Below are 21,403 nucleotides of genomic sequence, written 5' to 3' on the forward strand. Positions count from 1 at the left end.
CTCACCTAGTCATGGAGTCATTAATAACAGAGAAGAATGACATTCAGCCCATCGAATCCATGCCAGCTCTGCTGAGTGATCCCACTCCTGCACTCACTCTCCATAGCCCTCCAGGTTTATTCCTTCAAGTGCCCAGCCTATTTTCTTTTGAAATCATCGGGCGGAGTTTTCCGTTTTTTTTCCTGAAGTGCTGGCTCAGGCTGGAAAAGTGGTGTGCACACATCAACTGCACAGCTGGCCTGTTTCACATGTTTTCCAGACCCCTGCAATATTCATGGAGACCTTATCCGCAACCCCATGGACATCCCCACATGCACATGGGGAGACATCCCCGCATGCACATGGGGAGACATCCCCACATGCACATGGGGAGACATCCCCGCATGCACATGGGGAGACATCCCCGCATGCACATGGGGAAACACCCCACCCTGCCCCCCCAGGAGCTCCCCCTGGCACAGCCCCTTGGCACTGCTCCTGTCACTGCCACCTGGGGATCATCCCAGGGTTCTACCAGGGCATGCTCCCGGTGTGGTCGCTTTAAAAAAAAATTTAGAGTACCCAATTCATTTTTTCCAAGGGGCAATTTAGCGCGACCAATCCACCTACCCTGCACATCTTTGGGTTGTGGGGGCAAAACCCGCACAAACACGGGGAGAATGTGCAAACTCCACACGGACAGTGACCCAGAGCCGGGATCGAACCTGGGACCTCGGCGCCGTGAGGCAGCAGGGCTAACCCACTGCGCCACCCTGCTGCCCTAGCCAGTGTGGTCTTTTCACCTGGGTCACATTCCTCCAGACCTGTTGTAAACCTCGCCGATGTGATGTCATGTCAGCGAGGGGCAAATAAGGGGTGGGGGGGGGGGGGGGGGGGGGAGAGAATGATCACACCATGAGATCGCACCACTGAGAGTCTCTTTTTTGGCCTCTTGTAGGATTTGTACCTGTGGCAAATGTGGGTGCAAAACCTCGGCCATTCTTCAACCACCCGTGTGGACAGTGACTTCCAGGTCATTTCTTGTCGAAATCCTATCACCCATCCCCTCCTTGCCAGCTAATACTCACCTGTCAGTCAATCCCTCACGTGTCTGTCACTTCCTCACATTCAACCAATGCCGAATGTCTGTCACCTCCTCCCCTTGATGTGACAATGTAGAGGGAGCTTTTCTCTGTATCTAATCCCATGGGGAGTTATTCTGCTGTCGAATAGCCTCCTTATCCTCAATGTCTTGCTTTTAGTCATGAAGGACGGGCATGAGGTTTCGGTGCGTCAGGGTGCCTGGAACCGTCGGTGTTGGCAGGAGGTGGCATCAACCTCGGAGCCGGTGGGTGGAGTTGGGGGCTTCAGGTATGAATTGTGGCGGGGTGGGGGCTGGCCGGGGAAGGGGGTTACCTAGGGATTTGGGTGGGGGTTTAATGTAGGATAGGGGTAGGGGCCGGGATGGGTGCAGAAGTGGACCTGAGGTTGGAAATTGAATCCTTTGAAACCTTGGCAACCAGTCTCTGTTCTGATCCCCTCTGCAGATTCTGTATGGAAGGAGAACGCAACCAAAGGCAGGCCGCCTGCTCACTGGAAAAGGCAGAAAACAATACAAGAAACGTAACAACTTCTCAGACTGCTTCTGGAAATACTGTGTGTGATATCAGCCGCCCGCTGCCCGGTTTTGAAACAATCCTCTTGTGGTTATTTTTAATAAACGTCTGGCACTGTTGGAAAATATGTAAATGTTTTCTGGTACTTAATAAGCAAATCACCACTTATTAAAAATTAATGCAGCATTGCGGAAGGTTATATCTGTGCTTCAGTTATCAATAAAAATTGTATGTTTTGCAAACATGTGGTTCTTCTCAGATACAAATGAGACGGATCGTAACATCCACATCACTGCCCGCTCTTGTCCCGAGGGGGTTATTTATTTAGGGAAACTTAAATTGTACAATTCACATACCGGATACAATGTGGATACAATGTGTTTGGGATATAAACTACCAGGATACAGTGAGCCCCGCAACCCCACAGCATGAATCCAACATCAGATGCAAAATCCTTTTGTTTCCAACAGGAATTGTTCGTCTTGATCTTCCTGCTGGGATGATGGGATCTTCCTGCTGGGGATGATGGGATCTTCCTCGTCACTCCGTGTCCATCCTCTGGACAACCTCCTCCACCAGCTCCATTGCTAACGGAATGCTTGTTTCCTTCAGTACAGCAGTTGTGCCCTTCTTGTAGCGATACTGACCCTCCCTGCAGGAAATGACAGCGGTAATTAACGGGGTTGGGGTGCGGGCGTTGGTGAACGGCAGTGCGGCGGCGGGGGGGGGGTTGGGGGATGTGGGGGTAGGGGAGTCACAGAACGATGCAGCAAAGAAAGAGACCATTTGCCTTTTAGTGTCCGCAATGGCAATTTTAACGGGTGAGTTAGTCCCATTCCCTCTGCACGTTCCACAGAGCCCTGCACAAGTATTTATCTACTTTCAGAGTCAATTCCTGATCATAACACATTGTGTAAAAACATTTCTCCTAATCTCTTTTGCAGATAATTTTAAATCCAAGACCTCTAGTCAACCAATTTCTCCTTACCTACTCTAACAAAACCGTGATCATTTTAAATAACTTTCGCTATTAAATCTATTACTATTAAATCTCCTCTTATTCTGATCTGTAGAAAGAGAACAGCCTAGCTTCTCACCGAGAGCTCCTTCACTGGGACTGTTCAGGTAAACCTCCTCCATACCCTCTGTGAAGTCTCGATACCATCCCTATAGTGTGCTCCCCAAGTCTCTACCTGGGGCCCAATCGGTGTTGATTAGCATTTATAGTCTATGCCACTTTTCCCCATGGTGTCCCTGTCCTTCCGATGAGTTACCCCGAGAGCTGTGCACTTACTTTGTGCCCTTCTTGTTGGGGCAGTCGAAGGCACGAAGAAACTCGGTCTTGGTCTTGGTGATGATGAGAAGGTCAACGTTACTCCCAGAGCCCAGGTCACAGAATATTCCGGCTAGGATGGCTTCACGGACCAGCTGCTTGGCTGCTTCCTCCTAGAAATAAATAACCAGCCTCAGAGAGAATCGTGGAAACCAGGGCCCAGGCCTGGTGAAACCCAGGGCCCAGACCTGGAGTAACCCAGGGCCCAGGCCTGGAGTAACCCAGGGCCCAGGCCTGGAGTAACCCAGGGCCCAGGTCTGGAGTAACCCAGGGCCCAGACCTGGAGTAAACCAGGGCCCAGGCCTGGAGTAACCCAGGGCCCTGGCCTGGAGTAACCCAGGGCCCAGACCTGGAGTAACCCAAGGCCCAGGCCTGGAGTAACCCAGGGCCCTAGCCTGGAGTAACCCAGGGCCCTAGCCTGGAGTAACTCAGGGCCCAGGCCTGGAGTAACCCAGGGCCCAGGCCTGGAGTAACCCAGGGCCCTGGCCTGGAGTAACCCAGGGCCCAGACCTGGAGTAACCCAGGGCCCAGGCCTGGAGTAACCCAGGGCCCAGGCCTGGAGTAACCCAGGGCCCAGGCCTGGAGTAACCCAGGGCCCTGGCCTGGAGTAACCCAGGGCCCAGACCTGGAGTAACCCAGGGCCCAGGCCTGATGTAACCCAGGGCTAAAACCTGGAATATACCAGGGCTTAACATAGGGGCCAAGCCTTGAGTAACCCAGGGGCCAGGCCAGGAGTAACCCAGGGCATTGGTTTGGAATAACCCAGCATGAGTGTAAAAGAAAAGTTGCATGTCAGTACCATAGTACAAGATCCTGTGTTGTTTTAAAGTACAGTGGCATGTAAACATGCTATGGCCTTTAGTTCTTCATGTATTTTCCTGGCACAGGGTGTTAAGCAGCATAGGGGGATGTAATGGGGAGGGGGTGATAGGGTTTGGTGTGGGGCAGAGGGACTATGGAGGGTGCTGAGCAGGTATGTGTGTGGGGAGGGGAGGCTGCTACAAAAGGTGGAGAGATCCTAAATGTGTTGATGTCCAGGGAAGCTAGAATTCTCAATCCAGTTTTGGCTCCTTCACCTATGCGATAACAGCTGCAGCATCCAGTGGGCAGGTGAGGTATTTACCCAAGAGTTTCCTGGGAAAGTCATTGGTGTAAGTCCCATGTAAAATAAGTGTAATGTTTCCCGATAGAAAGAGAGAGAGCAAGAGAGACTTTCCAAATCATAAACCATTCCCTCGCTTTCTGAGCAGTGATTGCTGAGCTCAGGGTCGGGGTAAGGAGGCTGCCACGGCAACAGCAGGGGAGGAGATCGCAGAGTGCGCACCCGATCCTCATCAGGTCAGTCACTTTACCTCCATGTTTGGTTTGAATCGATCCTCCAGTACAGCCATAGCAGCTGCCGCTCCAGAACCTGCCCACAGGAAACACGCAGACAAACTCTCATTAATATCCGGCCAGGTTTACCACACATTCACAGACAGCAGTGAAATGGTCAGGGTTTTCCTGATCCCCATGCCCCTTCCTCGGGTGCTGACCATCCCCGAGCTCCAGCCGCAGAGCACTGAACAGTCCCTACCCAACCTCCTTGGTATGAGCCACGTTGAGTGTGGCCAGCCAAGCTATTCAGAGGTTACGTGATGGAAACCTCCCACAATTCACACAGCCACCCAGATCTGGGGCGTGATTTAACTAAATGGAAGCAAAGTCCCATAGAGAGCGCGTTTAGCCGTATGTTTCCCGGCGCTCGCATGGGCAAGAAACACATTGCTGTCAAACGTCACTCGGGTTAGCTAGGAGGCCTCAGCCGGGAACGCGCGGCCAAGGACGTACATAGCCCCTTTTCTCACTGAGGGGTCTGCTCGCCAGAACACCTCCGTGTAGCGAGAGCGCGGGATGCCACGTTTAAATGGCCTCTCGATCTCGGGAGCCCTGACACGACCCCCTCCCCCCTCCAGTCCCAACTCACTATGAGGGGGTCCCCGCTCCCCCCAGCACCTGCACTGGGCACCCTGGCCCGATTGCTGCCACGCAGAAAATGCCCAGCTTGGCAGTGCCAAACTGGTACACTGGCAGTGCCCCTGCCGGCTGGCAGTATCACCTGGGTACCTTGGCAGTGCCAGACTGGGGCCGACTGAAGTCACTCCTCAGTGAAACCGGAGAGGGAACCTGGCTCAGCCAATCAGCCAGGCAGGCGAAACAACCTTTAAATCCAGCACAGAAGTTGGCCATTCTGTCCATCGCATCTGCACTGGCTCTTTGGAAGGAGCCATTCAATTAGTCCGACCTCCTCGGATTCTTTCCTCAAAGCTGCGGGAATGTTTTCCTTTCCAACTTTAAAAAAAATCAGATTCTTTGGGAATTTTGGGGGGATTCTCGTCGTCAGCCTGAGGCCTGCGCGTTAGACGATGATTTAGATGCAGTGTTAATCTCTCCTTACCCATGGCGACATAGGGAAGTTTGTCCGTGGATCCGTGAGGGTACACTGCGTACAGGTGGGGCCCTGTGCAGTCCACACCACCGACTATCACTGATGCACTAATGTGCCCCTGGTACCTGAAGCAAGACAAGGATTAAATTGAGTTTAAATCAGAAAGGGGTTAATTTCATGGGGCAATAACTGTTGTGGAGCTGGACGGGGGGGGGGGGGGTCAGTAGTAACAGGCTCACAAAAAAGACTCACTATCCCATTAACACTAACAATGTCACGAAGGCCGCCATTTTGAAAGGGGCCTCTTGCGAGGCATCTAAGTCTCCTGCCTGATTCAGGCAATCAACCTCTTTTAATATAGAAACCAGGACCTTACCACATAAATAAAACCCTGATCAATCCTTTTAGGATGGAACTTGGTGGATTGTTTTCTGTGCTGATTCCAACTAAACACATGGGCAATGGCCCACGGACGGTCAATTATATGTTAGGCCCGGAATAGCAGGCGAGTCCTACAAAAATAATCCTGGCCTCTGCCTCAGACTCCAAATGCCCCCTGTCCCAGTCCCCGCAACCCTTCCCTGCCCCACGACCCAACCCCCCGCAGTCACCCCAGTTCCAAACTCCACCTCCTGCCCATGAACCACCCCTGTGGCCTCCCTGATTGTAAATGTTCCCCATCAGCAAGGATTCCAACCTTCCCCGACATCCCCACCCCATAACAACATAACGCCACCCCCTCATCAACGTGCCCCTCTGCAAGAACCACTACTTTCAACAATTCTGACCAACCTCCACAACCCCCCCCCCCCCCCCCCCCCCCCCAAAACACAGACATGCCGTGCCTCTTGGCAATGGCAACTTGGTTTCCTTTGTCCAAGTTGGTGAGCTGTGCCAGGGAGTGCCCAGCTGGGCTCTCTAACTTTGCCCAGTGAGTGGAAAGAAGGCTGGAGCCTCAAAATCACTCTGGGGAGAAGGAGGTTGTTGGCAGGGGTAAGTGTGTTGTGGTGAGCAATAGGGAGGGTAATGGGGAACGAGAGGGGTAAGGTGTTAGGGATGGGAATGAGGATGGGGTGAGTATTAGGGAACGAGAGGGGTAGGGTGTTAGGGATGGGAATCAAGGTGGGGTGAGAGATAGGGTGGGCAATGGGGAACGAGAGGGGTAGGGTGTTAGGGATGGGAATGAGGATGGGGTGAGAGATAGGGTGGGCAATGGGGAACGAGAGGGGTACGGTGTTGAGGAGGAGAATGAGGATGAGATGGGTGCCAGGGAGGGTAATGGGGAGGGGTTGGACAGATGACCAAAAGTCAAAAAAGTGTTCTGGTGTAGTTGCGGGAATTCGACTGTGGGGGGCAACACAACCATTCTCCGACACTGACCCACAATTATCGTCCAGCCACATAAGTGGTCAGGAGTGACATCCTGGTTGATCTTTTCTACAGTGATTCTGAGGCTCATTGTAATGAACTCAGTCTCGATTTATTCAGAGGGAAGTTGGTCCGTGGATCCGTGAGGGTACACCTGGGCTCAAAACTGGGAACTTCTGGATACACAGCTGAAGGCAATATTCCTTTTACATGAGCCACGAAACGTTTTTTTTATTCGTTTATGGGATGTGGGCATTAACTGCCCATCCATGAGGGCATTTAAGAGTCAACCACATTAAACAAAGAACAAAGAAAAGTACAGCACAGGAACAGGTCTTTCGGCCCTCCTGTGCCGATCGTATTGCCTGAACTAAAAAAATAAACTTCTACCCTTACTTGGTGCGTATCTCTCTATTTCCTCCCTATTCATGTACCCATCCAGAGGCCTCTTAAATGTTGCTAATGTGCTTGCTTCCACCACATCCTCTGTCAGCATGTTCCAGGTACCCACCACTCTCTGTGTGAAACTTAGCCCGCACATCTCCCCTAAACTTTCCCCCTCTCACCTTGAACCTGTGCCCCCTTGTAATTGCCACTTCCACCCTTGGAAAAAGCCTCTGACTATCCACTCGGTCTATGCCTCTCATAAATTTGGAAACCTCTGTCAGGTCTCCCCTCAGCATCCGTCTTTCCAGTGAAAACAATCCTTGTTTATTCAACTTCTCCTCATAGCCAACACCCTCGAGACCAGGCAACATCCTGGCGAACCTTCTTTGCACTCTCTCCAAAACTTCCACGTCCTTCTGATAATATGGTGACCAGAACTGCGCGCAACACTCCAAATGTGGCCTAACCAAGTTTTTATACAGCTGCAACATGACTTCCCAACTCCTGTACTCAATGTCTCGGCTGATGAAGGCAAGCATGCCATATGCCAGGTGGCACGGTGGCACAGTGGTTAGCACTGCTGCCTACGGCGCTGAGGACCCGGGTTCGATCCTGGCCCCGGGTCACTGTCTGTGTGGAGTTTGCACATTCTCCCCGCGTCTGCGTGGGTTTCATCCCCACAACCCAAAGATGTGCAGGGTAGGTCGATTGGCCACGCTAAATTGCCCCCAAAAAACAAAAAAGCATGCCATATGCCTTCTTAATCACCTTGGCTGCCTGTGTTGCCACTTTTAGGGAACTGTGGACCTACACGCCCAGATCCCTCTGTATGTTAATATTCCTAAGGGTTCTGCCATTTACAGTAGAATTCATACCTAGATTTGATCCTCCCCAATGCATCACCTTGCATTTGTCCGTATTAAACTCCATCTGCCGTTTCTGTGCCCAAGTCTCCAATCTATCTATATCCTGCTGAATCTTCTGACACTCCTCGGCACTATCAGCAACTCCACCAATCTTTGTGTCATCAACAAACTTACTAATCAGACCACCCACATTTTCCTCCAGATCATTTACATATACTACAAACAACAGCGGTCCCAGCACTGATCCCTGCGGAACACCACTAGCGACAGATCCCCATTCTGAAAAACACCCTTCCACCGCTACTCTCTGTCTTCTATAACCAAGTCAGTTCCATATCCATCTAGCCAGCTCACCCCAAATCCCATGTGATTTTAGTTTTTGTACCAGTCTGCCATGTGGGACCTTGTCAAATGCCATACTAAAGTCCATATAAACTACATCCACAGCCCTTCCCTCATCAATTTTCTTTGTCACCTCTTCAAAAAACTCAAATCAAGTTGGTGAGACATGACCTTCCCCATACAAAACCATGCTGCCTGTCACTAACTAGTCCATTTTCCTCCAAATGTGCATATATCCTGTCCCTCAGTATCTTTTCCAAAAAACTTCCCACCACTGATGCCAGGTTCACCGGCCTATAATTTGATGGATTGTCCCTGCTTCCTTTCTTAAACATTGGCTATTCTCCAGTCCTCTGGAACCTGCTGTGATCAAAGGGGATGTGAATATATCTGTTAACGCCCAGCTATTTCTCCCCTTGCCTCCGAGGGACTTTTCTACCTGAATGCAATTTAGGACACTCAACACTTCCTCCTTTACCATATTGATGTTCTCAAGAGCGTTCATACACTTATCGCTGACCTCAACATCCATCATGTCCTTCTCCCTGGTGAATACCGTTACAAAGTACTCATTAAGGATTTCACCCACTTCCCGTGGTTCCATGCATAACTTCCCTCCATTGCCCTGTGGGTCTGGAGTCACATGTAGGCCAGACCAGGTAAGGTTGACAGATTTCCTTTCCTAAGAACATTAATGAACCAGGTGGTTTTTTTACGATAATCGACAATGGTCGTCATTAGACTTTTAATTCCAGATTTTTATTGAATTAAAATTTCCCCATCTGCTGTGGTGAGATTCGAACCATTGTCCCTGGAGCAATTACTGGATTACTAGTCCAGCGACAATATCACTAGGCCACTGCCTCCCTGAACTGTGCCCTCGACCACACTCTTTCATTCTAACGATGAATGAGCCACCACAGTGAATCAAGAGTATTAAAGGGGCTGTTGTGTGCACACTCTCTCACCTGAACAACATCTGCTTCAACATGCGGGTAACCGTGGCAACACGGGGTTTGCGCCCTGTTGACAGGCTGTGAAGCTGGATGTTAGAGGCCATCATCTGTGTTGTAACTTCAGCATCAGCTGCACAGCCAGCACCACAGCAGCTGGGGAGAGAGAGAGAGATGAAGGTTTAATATCACAGGGAGAGAGTCCAAGGGGTTAATATCACCACAATAGAGTGAGTCAGAGAGTGAAGGGTTCATATCACTGAGAGAGAGTGAGTCAGAGAGTGAAGAGTTAATATCACAGGGAGAGAGAACATGAGGGGCTAATATCACAGGGAGTGTGTGAGACAGCGAGTGAGGGGTTAATATCACAGGGAGAGTGGGAGTCAGAGAGTGAGGGGTTAATATCACAGGAAGAGTGTGAGACAGCGAGTGAGGGGTTAATATCACAGGGAGAGTGGGAGTCAGCAAGTGAGGGGTTAATATCACAGGGAGAGTGGGAGTCAGAGAGTGAGGAGTTAATATCAGAGCGAGATTGAGACAGAGTGAAGGGTTAATATAACTGAGAGTGATTGAGAGTGTGGGGTTAATATCACAAGGAGAGTGGGACAAAGCGTGAGGGGTTAATGTCAAAAGGAGAGAAAGTGAGGGGTTAATATCACAGGGAGTGTGTGAGACAGAATGTGAGGGGTTAATATCACAGGGAGTGTGTGAGACAGAGAGTGAGGGGTTAATATCACAGGGAGAGAGAACGTGAGGGGTTAATATCACAGGGAGAGTGTGAGCCAGAGTGTGAGGGGTAATATCACAGGGAGAGTGTGAGACAGAAAGTGAGGGGTTAATATCACAGGGAGAGAGAATGTGAGGGGTTAATATCACAGGGAGAGTGTGAGACAGAGAGTGAGCAGTTAATATCATAGGGAGAGAGAACGTGAGGGGTTAATATCACAGGGAGAATGTGAGACAGAGAGTGAGGGGTTAATATCACAGGGAGAGAGAAAGTGAGGGGTTAATATCACAGGGAGAATGTGAGACAGAGAGTGAGGGGTTATTATCACAGGGAGAGAGAATGTGAGGGGTTAATATCACAGGGAGAGTGTGAGACAGAGTGAGGGGTTAATATCACAGGGAGAGAGAACGCAAGGGGTTAATATAACAGAGAGAGAAAGTGAGGGGTTAATATCACAGGGAGAGTGTGAGACAAGAGAGTGAGGGGTTAATAGCACAGGGAGAGAGAAAGTGAGGGGTTAATATCACAGGGAAACAGAATGTGAGGGGTTAATATCACAGGAAAAGTGTGAGACAGGGAGTGAGGGGTTAATATCACAGGAGAGAAAACGTGAGGGGTTAATATCACAGGGAGAGTGTGAGACAGAGAATGAGGGGTTAATATCACAGGGAGCCAGAACGTGAGGGGTTACTATCACAGGGAGAGTGTGAGACAGAGAGTGAGGGGTTAATATCACAGGGAGAGAGAACGCAAGGGGTTAATATCACAGGGAGAGTGAGAGTCAGAGAGTGAGGGGTTAATATCACAGGGAGAGAGAAAGTGAGGGGTTAATATCACAGGGGGAGTGTGAGACAGAGAGTGAGGGGTTAATATCACAGGGCGAGAGAAAGTGAGGGTTAATATCACAGGGAGAGTGTGAGATAGAGAGTGAGGGGTTAATATCACAGGGCGAGAGAAAGTGAGGGGCAAATATCACAGGGAGAGTGTGAGACAGAGAGTGAGGGGTTAATATCACAGGGAGAGAGAAAGTGAGGGGTTAATATCACAGGGGGAGTGTGAGACAGAGAGTGAGGGGTTAATATCACAGGGAGAGTGGGAGTCAGAGAGTGAGGGGTTAATATCACAGGGCGAGAGAAAGTGAGGGGCAAATATCACAGGGAGAGTGTGAGACAGAGAGTGAGGGGTTAATATCACAGGGAGAGAGAAGGTGAGGGGTTAATATCACAGGGGGAGTGTGAGACAGAGAGTGAGGGGTTAATATCACAGTGCGAGAGAAAGTGAGGGGTTAATATCACAGGGAGAGTGTGAGACAGAGAGTGAGGGGTTAATATCAAAGGGCGAGAGAAAGTGAGGGGCTAATATCACAGGGAGAGTGTGAGACAGAGAGTGAGGGGTTAATATCACAGGGCGAGAGAAAGTGAGGGGCTAATATCACAGGGAAAGTGTGAGACAGAGAGTGAGGGGTTAATATCACAGGGCGAGAGAAGGTGAGGGGCTAATATCACAGGGGGAGTGTGAGACAGAGAGTGAGGGGTTAATATCACAGGGCGTGAGAAAGTGAGGGGTTAATATCACAGGGAGAATGTGAGACAGAGAGTCAGGGGTTATTATCACAGGGAGAGAGAATGAGGGGGGTTAATATCACAGGGAGAGTGTGAGACAGAGTGAGGGGTTAATATCACAGGGAGAGAGAACGCAAGGGGTTAATATAACAGAGAGAGAAAGTGAGGGGTTAATATCACAGGGAGAGTGTGAGACAAGAGAGTGAGGGGTTAATAGCACAGGGAGAGAGAAAGTGAGGGGTTAATATCACAGGGAAACAGAATGTGAGGGGTTAATATCACAGGAAAAGTGTGAGACAGGGAGTGAGGGGTTAATATCACAGGGAAACAGAATGTGAGGGGTTAATATCACAGAGAGAGTGTGAGACAGAGAATGAGGGGTTAATATCACAGGGAGCCAGAACGTGAGGGGTTACTATCACAGGGAGAGTGTGAGACAGAGAGTGAGGGGTTAATATCACAGGGAGAGAGAACGCAAGGGGTTAATATCACAGGGAGAGTGAGAGTCAGAGAGTGAGGGGTTAATATCACAGGGAGAGAGAAAGTGAGGGGTTAATATCACAGGGGGAGTGTGAGACAGAGAGTGAGGGGTTAATATCACAGGGAGAGAGAACATGAGGGGCTAATATCACAGGGAGATTGTGAGACAGAGAGTGAGGGGTTAATATCACAGGGAGAGAGAACATGAGGGGCTAATATCACAGGGAGATTGTGAGACAGAGAGTGAGGGGTTAATATCACAGGGAGAGAGAAAGTGAGGGGTTAATATCACAGGGGGAGTGTGAGACAGAGAGTGAGGGGTTAATATCACAGGGCGAGAGAAAGTGAGGGTTAATATCACAGGGAGAGTGTGAGATAGAGAGTGAGGGGTTAATATCACAGGGCGAGAGAAAGTGAGGGGCAAATATCACAGGGAGAGTGTGAGACAGAGAGTGAGGGGTTAATATCACAGGGAGAGAGAAAGTGAGGGGTTAATATCACAGGGGGAGTGTGAGACAGAGAGTGAGGGGTTAATATCACAGGGAGAGTGGGAGTCAGAGAGTGAGGGGTTAATATCACAGGGCGAGAGAAAGTGAGGGGCAAATATCACAGGGAGAGTGTGAGACAGAGAGTGAGGGGTTAATATCACAGGGAGAGTGGGAGTCAGAGAGTGAGGGGTTAATATCACAGGGCGAGAGAAAGTGAGGGGCAAATATCACAGGGAGAGTGTGAGACAGAGAGTGAGGGGTTAATATCACAGGGCGAGAGAAAGTGAGGGGCTAATATCACAGGGAAAGTGTGAGACAGAGAGTGAGGGGTTAATATCACAGGGCGAGAGAAAGTGAGGGGCTAATATCACAGGGGGAGTGTGAGACAGAGAGTGAGGGGTTAATATCACAGGGCGTGAGAAAGTGAGGGGTTAATATCACAGGGAGAGTGTGAGACAGAGAGTGAGGGGTTAATATCACAGGGAGAGTGGGAGTCAGAGAGTGAGGGGTTAATATCACAGAAAGATTGAGAAAGAGAGTGAGGGGTTAATATCACAGGGAGAGTGGGAGTCAGAGAGTGAGGGGTTAATATCACAGAGAGATTGGGACAGAGTGTGTGGGGTTAATATCACAGAGAGATTGGGACAGAGTGTGTGGGGTTAATATCACAGGGAGAGTGGGACAAAGCGTGAGGGGTTAATGTCAAAAGGAGAGAAAGTGAGGGGTTAATATCACAGGGAGAGTGTGAGACAGCGAGTGAGGGGTTAATATCACAGGGAGAGAGAACATGAGGGGCTAATATCACAGGGAGAGTGTGAGACAGCGAGTGAGGGGTTAATATCACAGGGACAGAGGAAGCGAGGGGTTAATATCACAGGGAGTGCGTGAGACAGTGAGTAAGGGGTTAATATCACAGGGAGAGTGGGAGTCAGAGAGTGAGGGGTTAATATCACAGGAAGAGTGTGAGACAGCGAGTGAGGGGTTAATATCACAGGGAGAGAAAACATGAGGGGCTAATATCACAGGGAGTGCGTGAGACAGCGAGTGAGTGGATAATATCACAGGGAGAGTGGGAGTCAGAGAGTGAGGGGTTAATATCACAGGAAGAGTGTGAGACAGCGAGTGAGGGGTTAATATCACAGGGAGAGTGGGAGTCAGAGAGGGAGGAGTTAATATCAGAGAGAGATTGAGACAGAGTGAAGGGTTAATATAACTGAGAGTGATTGAGAGTGTGGGTTTAATATCACAAGGAGAGTGGGACAAAGCGTGAGGGGTTAATGTCAAAAGGAGAGAAAGTGAGGGGTTACTATCACAGGGAGTGTGTGAGACAGAGTGTGAGGGGTTAATATCACAGGGAGAGTGTGAGACAGAGTGAGGGGTTAATATCACAGGGAGAGTGTGAGACAGAGAGTGAGGGGTTAATATCACAGGGAGAGTGTGAGACAGAGAGTGAGGGGTTAATATCATAGGCAGAGAGAATGTGAGGGGTTAATATCACAGGGAGAATGTGAGACAGAGAGTGAGGGGTTAATATCACAGGGAGAATGTGAGACAGAGAGTGATGGGTTAATATCACAGGGAGAGAGGGAGAGAGAGGGAGAGATTCAGAGTGTGTTAAAGAGACAGCTAGGAGTGAGGAGTAGCTTGTATATTTAATTATTAATTAACTTTATGTTAAAGTTAATAACCAAATGTCATTTAGCAAGAGTCCACCAGAGGGGGTGATTTTACAGATATTGGGAGGCTGTCACTGTGGAACACAGACTGACCACGAGGATAATACTTACTAGATATTGGGGGCGATGTGGTGAATCTTGATACAGTTCTTATCAGCAACAACCATGTCATCCGTGGCCCGGGTATCAGATCCCAGAATCACCCCATCCTACATAACGAAGAAAACAATCAGTCAGCGTGCTGGTCATCTCACCGCCACACTCTGATCGCGAGCTCACTCTCAGAAACTGTCAACTGGCTTGTGTGGAGTGAGGCCAATTAAACGTTCATTACTGCCTCAAGACTGAGTAAAAGACAAGAAAAAACACAACCTGTTTTTGCCCCGCTGATTTTTCTCTGGGTTATTGTCCAGGGAGATATGTCCCGGTGATGAAACTTTAATCCGCAGAGACTTCGAGGCAATTGTGAAGGAGAGGTAACCGGGAGTTGTCGGCGAGGACTTACCTTGAAGATGATGCCAGTGATGGTGGTCCCGGTCTTCCTCGCTTTCGCAGGTTTGTAACCCACCTGCTGCAACTCCCTCTCCAGCGTTGCATTCCTGAAAGACACGAGAGATTTGAGAAGGAGGGTCAGGGGGAGAGAGAGAGCAAGTCAGGGGCGGGACTGCAGACTCATTCTGCAGTGCCTCAGTGATCTGAAGCCTCTCCGTCCACCCTCTCAGGTAGATGTAAGAGACGCGTTCGCACCATTTCCAAGATGATCCGGGAGAGTCCTCCCAAATTTCCGGGCCAACATTCATCCCTCAATCAACATCGCCAAAACAGATTCTCTGCTCACGGACACGTTGTGTGAAGATTAGCTGCTCTGTTTCCCGCATACACACCGTGACTACACAGTAAAAAGATAGCGAATCGCCTGTGATGAACTTTGGAAGGTCCCAAGGTTGTGGAAAGCATTTTATAAATGCAGATTGATTATTTTCTGACTAAGTATTGGGAATGATAGAGTTGTGAGAGGGTCAATATCCAGCAAGTTTAAACTGTCCACCTGCTGGTCAGGCCTCACCCTGAGCCCTGGCTCGGTGTTGAATGAATTCAGTTCACACAATCATGGGGTCAAAGGGCAGAAGGGGGGGGGTCACTGCTTATCGCCGCTCTCTGACCCCCGCTGGACCATGTGACTGGTGGGGCAGTGGGAATAGGATGGAATCTGGCTGTAATCCAGCCCTCTCACCTCACGGTCAAGCTAGCTGTGGGCACTCACTGAGGAGAGGGGAGGTGGGAGAGGAGGGGGGGGGGTGGGTGGGAGAGGAGGGGGGGGTGGGAGCGAGAGGAGGGGGGTGGGAGGGGAGGAGGAGGGGGGTGGGAGGGGAGGGATGGGGGTGTGGGGGGTGAGTGGGGAGGAGGGGAGGTGAGTGTGGGGGGGGAGGGGGTGAGTGGGGGTGAGTGGGGGAGAGGGGGTGAGTGGGGGGTGACTGGGGAGGAGGGGGAGGGGGACGGGGTGAGTGCGGGGGAGGGAGTGCGGGGGAGGGAGGGAGTGCGGGGGAGGGAGGGAGTGGGGGGAGGGAGGGAGTGGGGGGAGGGAGGGAGGGGGGGTGAGTGGGGAGGGTTCAGTGGGGGGGTGAGTGGGGGGTGAGTGGGGGGTGGGAGGGGGGTGGGAGGGGGGTGGGAGGGGGGTGGGAGGGGGGTGAGGGTGTGGGGGTGAGGAGGTGGGTGGGGGGTGACTGGGGTTGATGGGGGAAGGGTGTGGGGGTGAGGGGGGGTGAGGGGGTGAGTGGGGAGAAGGGGTATGAGTGGGGGTGGGGGACAGGAGGAGGGGTGGGGGGAGGGGTGATGAGTGGGGGGGAGGGGGAGTGAGTGGGGGGGAGAGGGAGTGAATGGGGGAGGGGGAGTGAGTGGGGGGAGGGGGAGTGAGTGGGGGGAGGGGGAGTGAGTGGGGGGGAGGGGGAGTGAGTGGGGGGGGAGGGGGAGTGAGTGGGGAGGGGGAGGGGGAGTGAGTGGGGAGGGGGAGGGGGGAGTGAGTGGGGGGGGTGAGTGGGTGGGGGAGGTGTAAGTGGGGGGGGTGTGAGTGGGGTGTGTGTGTGTGTGGGGGGGGTGTATGGGTGGGTGTGAGGGGGAGGTGGGAAGTGGGGGGGGAGGGGGTGAGTGGGGGGGAAGGGGGGATGAGTGGGGGGGGGTGATGGGGGGGAGGGGGTGATTGGGGGAGGGGGTGATTGGGGGAGGGGAGGGGGTGATTGGGGGAAGGTGTGATTGGGGGGAAGGGGAGGGGGTGATTGGGGGGGGAAGGGGGGAAGGGGAGGGGGTGATTGGGGCGGAGGGGAGGGGGTGATTGGGGGGGAGGGGAGGGGGTGTTGGGGGGTGATTGGGGGGAGGGAGGTGAGTGGGGTGGAGGGGGAGGAGGGAAGAGTGGGGGGGAGGGGGTGATTGGGGAGGGGAGGGGTGATTGGGGAGGGGAGGGCGTGATTGGGGAGGGGGTGATTGGGGGGAGGGGAGGGGGTGATTGGGGGGAGGGGAGGGGGTGATTGGGGGGAGGGGATGGGGTGATTGGGGGAGGGGAGGAGGTGATTGGGGGAGGGGAGGAGGTGATTAGGGGAATGGAGTGGGTGATTGGGGGGAGGGGAGTGGGTGATTGTGGGATGGGGAGGGGGTGATTGGGGAGGGGAGTGGGTGATTGGGGGAATGGGGGGGTGATTGGGGGGAGGGGGGGAGAGGATGAGTGGGGGGAGAGGATGAGTGGGGGGAGAGGATGAGTGGGGGGAGAGGATGAGTGGGGTGGGGGGAGGGGATGAGTGGGGTGGGGGGAGGGGATGAGTGGGGGGAGGGGATGAGTGGGGGGAGGGGATGAGTGGGGGGAGGGGATGAGTGGGGGGAGGGGATGAGTGGGGGGAGGGCGGGGGGTGGGGGGGGAGGGGGTGGGGTGGGAGGGCGCGGGGGTGGGGTGGGAGGGCGGGGGGGTGGGGTGGGAGGGCGGGGGGGTGGGGTGGGAGGGCGGGGGGGTGGGGTGGGAGGGCGGGGGGGCGGGTGGGGAGTGGGGGGGGAGGGCGGGGAGTGGGGGGGGAGGGCGGGGAGTGGGGGGGGAGGGCGGGGAGTGGGGGGGGAGGGCGGGGAGTGGGGGGGAGGGCGGGGAGTGGGGGGGGGGAGTGCGGGGAGTGGGGGGGGGGGAGTGCAGGGAGTGGGGGGGAGTGGGAGGGGGGGTGGGGGGGGAGTGGGGGGGGGGAGTGGGAGGGGGGGAGCGGGGGGGGAGTGGGAGGGGGGGAAGGGTGGAGTGGGGGAGAGGGGGAGGGGGGTCTGGGGGGGGAGGGGGAAGGGGGAGTGGCGGGGGAGGGGGGAGTGGGGGGGAGGGGGAGGGGGAGTGGGGGAGGGGGAGTGGGGGGAGGGGGAGGGGGAGTGGGGGGAGGGGGAGTGGGGGGAGGGGGAGTGGGGGAGGGGGAGTGGGGGGAGGTTGAGGGGGGAGTGGGGGAAAGGGAGGGGGGAGTGGGGGGAGGGGAGGGGGAGTGGATGGGGGAGTGGGGGGAGGGGAAGGGGGAGTGGATGCGGGAGTGGGGGGAGGGGGTGGAGGAGGGAGGGGGTGGGGGTGGGAGAGGGGGATGGGGGGTGAGTGGGTGGGAGGGGGGAGTGTGGGGAGGGGCGGGTGAGTGGAGGGGAGGGGCGGGTGAGTGGAGGGGAGGGGGAGAAGGGGGGTGAGTGGGGGGAAGAGGGGGTGAGTGAGGGGGAAGTGGGGTGAGTGGGGTGGAGGGGGGTAGGGGGGGAGAAGGGAAGAGTGGGGGGGAGGGGGTGATTGGGGGGGAGGGGTGATTGGGGGGGAGGGGTGATTGGGGGGAGGGGAGGTGGTGATTGGGGGAGGGGAGGGGGGGGAGGGGGTGATTGGGGGAGGGGAGGGGGAAGTGGGGGTGGAGGGGGGAGTGTGGGGAGGGGCGGGTGAGTGGAGGGGAGGGGGGGAGAAGGGGGGGTGAGTAGGGGGAAGGGGGGGGAGGAGGTGAGTGGGGGGTGAGTGGGGGGGGAGGGGGGGAGTGGTGGGGGAGGGGGTGAGTGGTGGGAGAGGGGGAAGTGGGGGTGGGAGGGGGGGGGGAGTGGGGAGGGAGGGGAGGGGGAGGGATGGGAGGGGGGGTGAGTGGAAGGGAGGGGGGTGAGTGGAGGGGAGGGTGGGTGAGTGGAGGGGAGGGGGGGTGAGTGGAGGGGAGGGGGGGTGAGTGGAGGGGAGGGGGGGTGAGTGGAGGGGAGGGGGGGTGAGTGGAGGGGAGGGGGGGGTGAGTGGAGGGGAGGGGGGGGTGAGTGGAGGGGAGGGGGGGGTGAGTGGAGGGGAGGGGGGGTGAGTGGAGGGGAGGGGGGGGTGAGTGGAGGGGAGGGGGGGGTGAGTGGAGGGGAGGGGGGGGTGAGTGGAGGGGAGGGGGGGGGTGAGTGGAGGGGAGGGGGGGTGAGTGGAGGGGAGGGGGGGTGAGTGGAGGGGAGGGGGGGTGAGTGGAGGGGAGGGGGGGTGAGTGGAGGGGAGGGGGGGTGAGTGGAGGGGAGGGGGGGTGAGTGGAGGGGGGGTGAGTGGAGGGGAGGAGGGGGTGAGTGGAGGGGAGGAGGGGGTGAGTGGAGGGGAGGGGGGGTGGAGGGGAGGGGGGAGGGGAGGGGGGTGAGGGGAGGAGGATCCCGGGGGGGGGGGAGGAGGATCCCAGGGGGGGGGGTAGGAGGATCCCGGGGGGGGGGGGGGTAGGAGGATCCCGGGGGGGGGGAGGAGGATCCCGGGGGGGGGGGGAGGAGGATCCCGGGGGGGGAGGAGGATCCGGGGGGGGGGGGGAGGAGGATCCCGGGGGGGGGGGGGGAGGAGGATCCCAGGGGGGTGGGGGATCCCAGGGGGGGGGATCCCAGGGGGGGGGAGTGGGGAGGGGGATCCCAGGGGGGGAGTGGGGAGGGGGATCCCAGGGGGGAGTGGGGGATCCCAGGGGGGAGGGAGGTCCCAGGGGGAGGGGGATCCCAGGGGGGAGGGGGGAGGAGGATCCCGGGGGGGAGGAGGAATCCAGGGGGGGGAGGGAGGATCCCAGGGGGGGGGAGGAGGATCCCAGGGGGGGGAGGAGGATCCCAGGGGGGGAGGAGGAATCCAGGGGGGGAGGAGGAATCCAGGGGGGGGAGGGAGGATCCCAGGGGGGGGAGGGAGGATCCCAGGGGGGGGAGGGAGGATCCCAGGGGGGGGAGGGAGGATCCCAGGGGGGGGAGGGAGGATCCCAGGGGGGGAGGGGGATCCCAGGGGGGAGGGAGGTCCCAGGGGGAGGGGAATTCCAGGGGGGGAGTGGGGAGGAGGAACCCAGGGGGAGGGGGATCCCAGGGGGGGGAGGGGGATCCCAGGGGGGGGGGGAGGGGGATCCCAGGGGGGGGGGAGGGGGATCCCAGGGGGGGGGAGGGGGATCCCAGGGGGGGGGGGGGGGAGGGGGATCCCAGGGGGGGGGGGGGGAGGGGGATCCCAGGGGGGGGAGGGGGGATCCCAGGGGGGGGGAGGGGGGATCCCAGGGGGGGGGAGGGGGGATCCCAGGGGGGGGGAGGGGGGATCCCAGGGGGGGGGAGGGGGATCCCAGGGGGGGGGAGGAGGATGCCAGGGGGGAGGGGGATCCGAGGGGGGAGGGGGAGGGGGATCCCAGAGGGGGAGTGGGGAGGAGGAACCCAGGGGGAGGAGGATCCCAGGGGGAGGGGGGAGGATCCCAGGGGGGGGGGGGGAGGAGGATCCTGGGGGGGGGGGGGGGAGGGGGGAGGGGGGGGAGGGGGGGGGAGGAGGATCCCGGGGGGGAGAGGAGGATCCCGGGGGGGGGGGGAGGAGGATCCCGGGGGGGGGGGAGGAGGATCCCAGGGGGGGAGGAGGAGGATCCCAGGGGGGGAGAGGAGGATCCCGGGGGGGGGAGGAGGATCCCGGGGGGGGAGGAGGATCCCAGGGGAGGAGGAGGAGGATCCCAGGGGGGGAGAGGAGGATCCCGGGGGGGGGAGGAGGATCCCGGGGGGGGGAGGAGGATCCCAGGGGAGGAGGAGGAGGATCCCAGGGGGGGAGGAGGAGGATCCCAGGGGGGGAGGAGGAGGATCCCAGGGGGGGAGGAGGAGGATCCCAGGGGGGGAGGAGGAGGATCCCAGGGGGGGGGGAGGGGGGTCCCAGGGGGGGGGAGGGGGGGTCCCAGGGGGGGGGAGGGGGATCCCAGGGGGGAGGGGGGATCCCAGGGGGGAGGGGGGATCCCAGGGGGGAGTGGGGGATCCCAGGGGGGAGTGGGGGGTCCCGGGGGGAGGGGGGTCCCGGGGGGGGGGGATCGCAGGGGGGAGGGGGTCCCGGGGGGGGGGATCCCAGGGGGGTCCCGGGGGAGGGGGATCCCAGGGGGGGAGCGGGATCCTCCCGGTTTCCCAGCTGTAAATGGGAGTGAGGAGCAAGGTTCAAATCCGAAAATATTCCTTTTCTATTTGAGTCCATTTGGTTTGTGAAAATAATGCCTCAGTCTCGGTACAAAACCCATGCTGAATGTGCGAGTCATTCAGGAAGTGTCTTACTTTCAGTTTCTATCTGCCCAGCATATTTGAAATCTATGGCAGGCTGGGTGCACTGCCCCATTCCCTCACTGTCCAGCCAGTTAGCCAGCAGCAGCTCTCTCCGGAGACAGCACAGTGCCAGGATCAATGCTGGGACACCTGGAGGCAGGCGACACGGAAGTCCCTCTAAAACTCCTGGCCAGCTTCATTCTTTACTCTTTGGACATTATCCCGGGATTTCCTTCACCTCCTCTGACCTCCTCCTCCTCCTCCTGCTCACCTGCTGCAGTTCTCAAAGCTGAATCCCCCCACAGGGGTGCTCAGGAATCTCTCACACTTCAACATGTCGTCCTGAGGAACAGCTCGACAGCTCACTTACTTTCACTTTCATAAACTATTCAGCAAAAGCCCATGTGATTACAGGGAGCCAGACTTACCAAAATTGGTTTTCGAACCAGAGTGAGGTCAAAATTCAAAGATGCACCCAACATTGAAACCAGTTTCTTTCCTCTCCTCCAGACTCCTGTCACTGCCTGTGGGCCCAGTCACACTCACCCAGCGGATTTCTGAGTCAAGGTGAGCTTGACTTTAATGAGGGTGTGGAGGTGTTGGAGTTTTAAACGTGGAGTTTTATTTTGGTTCAAGGAACCAGCTGCTGTGTTGGCACACTTTACAACAGGTCCTGCTGCTTTAAAGTGTAAGATAGTGAGGCCCA

At 55.9% G+C, this 21,403-nt stretch overlaps 1 protein-coding gene across 1 annotated transcript; it reads right to left on the bottom strand.

Annotated features, from left to right (window-relative positions):
* Positions 1-1,878: 1,878 nt before the first annotated feature.
* Positions 1,879-21,106, bottom strand: LOC140392648 (proteasome subunit beta type-7-like). Its single transcript, XM_072478120.1, has 8 exons — positions 20,969-21,106; positions 14,711-14,804; positions 14,317-14,414; positions 9,288-9,428; positions 5,366-5,481; positions 4,281-4,339; positions 2,890-3,041; positions 1,879-2,247 (listed from the first exon to the last, which is right to left on the bottom strand). Exons 1-8 carry the CDS (start codon positions 21,031-21,033, stop codon positions 2,136-2,138), a joined length of 837 nt encoding a protein of 278 aa, XP_072334221.1. The 5' UTR covers positions 21,034-21,106; the 3' UTR covers positions 1,879-2,135.
* Positions 21,107-21,403: the final 297 nt, after the last annotated feature.

Source organism: Scyliorhinus torazame, chromosome 16 (assembly GCF_047496885.1).
Source record: "Scyliorhinus torazame isolate Kashiwa2021f chromosome 16, sScyTor2.1, whole genome shotgun sequence".
NCBI lineage: Eukaryota > Metazoa > Chordata > Chondrichthyes > Carcharhiniformes > Scyliorhinidae > Scyliorhinus > Scyliorhinus torazame.